The sequence below is a fragment of the Gavialis gangeticus genome, unplaced genomic scaffold (genome assembly GCF_001723915.1).
Source record: "Gavialis gangeticus isolate Ggan-Ray unplaced genomic scaffold, GavGan_comp1, whole genome shotgun sequence".
In the NCBI taxonomy this organism is placed as follows: Eukaryota; Metazoa; Chordata; order Crocodylia; family Gavialidae; genus Gavialis; species Gavialis gangeticus.
The window spans coordinates 12480015-12484979 of record NW_017729001.1 but is presented as its reverse complement, the minus strand read 5'-3'; the positions used below and the strand labels follow the sequence as shown (position 1 = coordinate 12484979).

The 4965-nt window shown below is 42.8% G+C and overlaps 1 protein-coding gene across 1 annotated transcript in view; it reads right to left on the bottom strand.

Annotated features, from left to right (window-relative positions):
• Window positions 1-299: 299 nt before the first annotated feature.
• Window positions 300-4965, bottom strand: part of SLC5A1 (solute carrier family 5 member 1) — a 44020-nt gene continuing 39354 nt past the window's right edge. The window contains exons 13-15 of the mRNA XM_019506854.1: window positions 4014-4229; window positions 3283-3382; window positions 300-1899 (exon numbers count right to left, since the gene is read on the bottom strand). Coding sequence (XP_019362399.1) covers window positions 1676-1899; window positions 3283-3382; window positions 4014-4229 — 540 coding nt within the window. The 3' untranslated portion in view covers window positions 300-1675. The remainder of the gene's footprint in view (window positions 1900-3282; window positions 3383-4013; window positions 4230-4965) is intronic.

The window sequence follows — 4965 nt, the reverse complement described above, 5'->3', positions numbered from 1 at the left end:
ACATCCCCCCCACCAGCAAAGGAGTACTTCCAAGGCAAGGGGAGGGACTTCCGGTGGCAAAGGTCTGGGGTTAGGGGCAGGACTTCTGGTCCCAAGATGGCGACCAGGGGGTGGGATGCCTATATCAAGGGGCAGAGCTACCCTTGTTGCCGTCAACAGCTCACCAAAACTCATTAAGTGGCCCTCCAGTCCAAATAACTGCCCACCCCTGGCTTGGACTCTGACCCTGGGATAACCCTAGCTCAGACATGGAGCAAGTGGCCATGACTGAAGAGATGTGATGTGCTCAGAAAGAGAAAGACGTTTTGGTTTTTATATTTTCTATAGGGCTACACAAAAAACATGGACTTAGTGGACACCAAATACATTAAAAACATTTTAATACTTACAAGCCTTCATAAATACATATATTTACCAGCTGGTAAATACACTAAGAGGGGGGATTAAAGTGTGTATTAACACCCTCCTTAATAAGGAAGTCAGACCCCCTAAATTTTCTTGAATTTATTAAGATACTGGGGATGAGGAGTCAGACCTCTTCAATGTGAACAGAGGTTATCTTTGGTATATCATGCTAGGGAAGCAGAACCAATAGGAATCTCTGATAAATAAGGCTTCCAATTCAAGTATAGGCACATATTAAAGTTAATATGTGGGAGCTCTTAATGTTAATCTTGAAGAATGAATCAGTTGTAAGCACAGTTCTTCTTAGGGCTAGTTAGACTTGTATTGCCTAATTTCAGATCCACTCAAACAGTGAGTAGAAAAGTTACACTCTGATGTTTCTATTTTCCTGACATTCCACTGGGAAGATACAATGAAAAAGGAGCAGAGAAAGAAAAAAATAATGCAACATATGGAATAGAGTGAAATGAGAGAAACATTCTAGTGCAAGAACAGATACAGTCCCAAACAAATAACATCAATACAAATATCACCCAGAGGGCACTCACTATGTTTAGGGACTCATTTATCCTGGATCTATATAGTGCAAGCCTTCATGTAGCTATGCTTTGTTTTTTCAATCGACTTGGGAAGGGAGGGAAAAACAGATTTGATGGACAGCAGTGGTTTTCAACCTTTTTTCCTTTGTGGGCACCTAAAAAAATGTCATACAGAGGTGAAGCCCTCATTGAATTGTAAATGTGGATATTGATTGACCATCGTCATATTTCATGGACCCGTTAGACAGTCTGTGGACACTCAACGGTCCACGGACCACAACTTGAGAACCACTGAAGTACAGGAAAGTGGCACAGGAATCAAGTCAGCTCCACCAGCCCTCAAAAAACAAGAATAAAGCTCACGAAACCTGGAATTCCACATGGCTCATGCTGCCCTGGTTCCTACGCTCTGAAGCAAGGCATGAAATGTATTCTGTGAGAAAAGAAGCCTCCTAAATACCATCTCCCCTGATGTATTAGGCTGAGGTTCTGCCCTCTTGAAAAACTCAGTACTTCCAGTTTTTAGCCAACAAATTGTTAAATTATGGCTGCAAAACCAATGAATAAATCACCTTAATCTGTAGAAACTCTGGTGACACATACAATAAGTCTAACTAACTCTTTACAATTTACAAATCAGTTTCATTTTTTTAACAACACTGTGCAACTTCAAAAGGAAAAGGGACTTGTGTTAGACCTTCATAAAAACTCTGTGGAGTGTGAAGCAGCATTTATGCAAAAAAGGCATGACAAAAGACAGCCACAGCCAGTAGGATGACGCCATTGATGTTCACAACATTTCTCCATAGTGGCACCTCCGAAGTGTCCGTCAGTTTCTTCTGCATTGCTTCCTCCTCTTCCTTGCTCATTTTGGGCCCTTTTTGCTGATCTAAACCACAGAACCAGTTGTAGGCCTTCTTCATGCATCCCTGCTCTTCATCACCTCCTTCTGCAACTGAAAAAATATGTTAAGAAATGCAGTGTGTGGACCCATAAAACTGGCAAAAAAAACCAAGTTCTCAGCGACAGAGTATTCTTTGGAGCTACTCCTATTTGAAATTATATCCCTAATTTGCAGTCTGAATTACGCAGAAGTGCTGTAGGAGGAGTGTGTGTGTGTGAGAGAGAGAGAGAGAATGTCAGCTTGGAGGGGTGGGGGGGCTGTGAATGAGATTTCACAGTAGAGCTGCAAAGTGAATGATTTCTGATCATTGAATGGCAATGCAACCAGCCAGTTATTATGAAGCCTGGAGACCTGCTGTTTTTCAGTTCATTCATTGTTTGTTCTCAAGTAGCAGTGCTATAGCTCACAAACACTAAAAATCATGTTCTGTCAATTAATGCCCATTATAAATATTTAAACAGGGGCTGAAAAGTGTTGGATACACACTCTTTGGGCCACACTACCCCAATCCATCACCACTGGATACCCAGTGCTGCTCCAGGGTGAAGGAGAAAGGAGGCAGCTGTGGGAAGCCACCTGCACCTCCTTGATTCAAGGCGATACAGGGTAAGCCTTAACTTACACCCGTGAAGATTTGGCACAGCAAAGCCCCGCTCCTGCACAGCTGTTTTCCTTCCTCACCATACGTCTTGACTCCAGTCTTGCCCTCACCATGTCTTGACCCCCTCCTGATCTCTGCCTTCTCCACTCCTCTGCTGTCAGAGACCCTTTATGCAAGGGAAAGTCTCCACCAGCTATACCTAGCTCTCTGTGGTCACTTACTCTGCTTTTACAACACAAGATGGCCTTAGCAGACTAGAGAGTCTTAGTCTGGTACCAGTCCCTCAGACGCTTGACAAAGGGCAGGATTAATCCCCTTTTTTCCTTCTCCAAATACTATTTATTAAAAAGACAAAGGGCTGGATCCTGTGCTGCTTTTGGAGCACTGCCAGGAGCTAGGCAGAAAGCAGGTGGCTTTGTACAGGTGGAGATCTAGCGGTACACTGTCATCCTGTCCTGCATCACCTTTGCTGTTCCACTCCTCCTCACATCTGCCAAGTGCACCTTTTTCTGTCCAATTAGGTCAAAGGCTTATACATAACTCTGCCAACACACATCACTCCTGTCTTGGAACAACCTTGTTAGCTCTGGGCCTCTCATAAGGGAAATGCAGAAAGAGCAGCTGAAAACTGGTTTCAATTCTGATCCACATAAATCTGATGAACTAGGGAAAAATTAATGCACGACCTAACTGTAGGAGTCTACCAAGCCCTTTGGCTTCTGTGTTTTCAAGAAGTCCAGAGTACTTCACTGCTTTTTCAGGAATGAAATGGGGATTTCAAATACACTGCTGGCCTTTTTAGGCCTTGTAACAGACTTGTATTCAGAAGTTACCTGACATTTCATCTTCGCTAGGATTGTCCTTCTTCTCATCTGCATCCAGGTCGATACGTTCCTCCTTGCTGTTCCTCAGAGTCCAGCACAAGCGGTAGAGCTGCCATAAAATAGATCAGGTTTGAAGAGCTGCAATCTCAGACCACTGTGACCAGGAAGCCTGGACCAGCACAGCGAGCAGGCAGACCGCAAGCTTGTGAACATCTGGTAAGTCACTTTCAGGAATTGGAGAGTGTGGAAGACTGAGGACAGATGCTGTGAATAACTGTTCCTTTTCCCTTTTTAAGGGATCTTTGCTCCCACCAGCCAAAATGCTCCACCCACTCTTCGCAATTCTGAGGGGTAAGTTCCCACATCTGACATTTTATTTTATTTATTTTACTGTATAATATCTTCAAGCTGTTTCTGACTACAGATATGTCTCTGGCATTTCCAGAATACCGTTCTTCTCACAGAAAGAGCTACATTTCCCCAATAAATCTGGAGCAAAATGCGGGCAAGCTTCTTTGGGTAGATGTGATGTGTTATCTTTTATCAACATATCTGGAGCAAAATGTGATCTGGGGAAGATACCACAGTTCTCTCAATCCATACAGCTGGGAAGAGATTATATAATTTTTGTGGTCTAACATTTAGAATATTTTTGTTAATGCTCATTTTAAGTATAATTTGTAAACAATGACTTCATTGGCCATTAGTGTCTTGGGGACCACAGTGGGAGCGATACTCACATGCACATCCGGAATGGGCTTTGTAATCAGGGAGACCCCCAGAATGATGATGATGGATATCCCAAACAGGATCATGGCAAAGTAAAGATAGTGAATTCCACAAATGATATATGGACAGACGCTGGGGTTTATACAACTGCCAGTTCCATAGCCAAACTCCGTAAGCATCCGAGCCAGTCCAATCACCAGCCCAATGACCAAGCCCCAAAAGGCTCCCTGTAGATCAAAGTGACAGGGAGAGTTATCAGAAAGAGTTACTGTGGGTTTGGAAATACAGCGTCTCCCTCCAGTTCTTAATAGCAGTATAAAATATATTTCTGGCAGTGACTATGTGAACAACCTACAGCACCAAAAGGTTAAGAACAGACAGAACTGGATAATCCTTGTTGTCCACAACCAGACCAATGATTAAATAAGTTCCTGACATTAGTGTCCACAGTCCAAGCCTTTTAACTCAAGAGACTAACCAAAAGCGTCTGAAATGATTAAAATGATTTTCCTGGGTTCAGGAATACTGTATTTTTCCAATTACACGTCAGTCCTGCATCTACAGCAACTCCATGTGTTCAGCTATTTTTTTTTTTTTTTTTTAAGGAAATGCATCTTTTCCTCTGAACGTAAGTTGATAACTAGAGATGAAGACCTTGACCTGCTATTTTATTTATTTATTAAATTGATACGCTGCCCTTCTCAAAAAGGCTCAAGCCAGCTGATGTTAAAAGAGACAAAGTCTTATAGAAACAAAATAAAGTATTAATAAAAGAACAAACAAATTCCCCCCCACCCAAAGAAGAAAGCTACATTCAGAAGCAAACCACCTCATGTCTCCCCCCGCCCCCCCGTTCTCTTGCCTCCGAGTAGTGTGTCCTCCCCTTCCCTTAATCTCCTTTCCCAACCCACAGTCAACAAAAACATGAATTTCCCCCCACCATTATTCCCTAACACTGTCCCT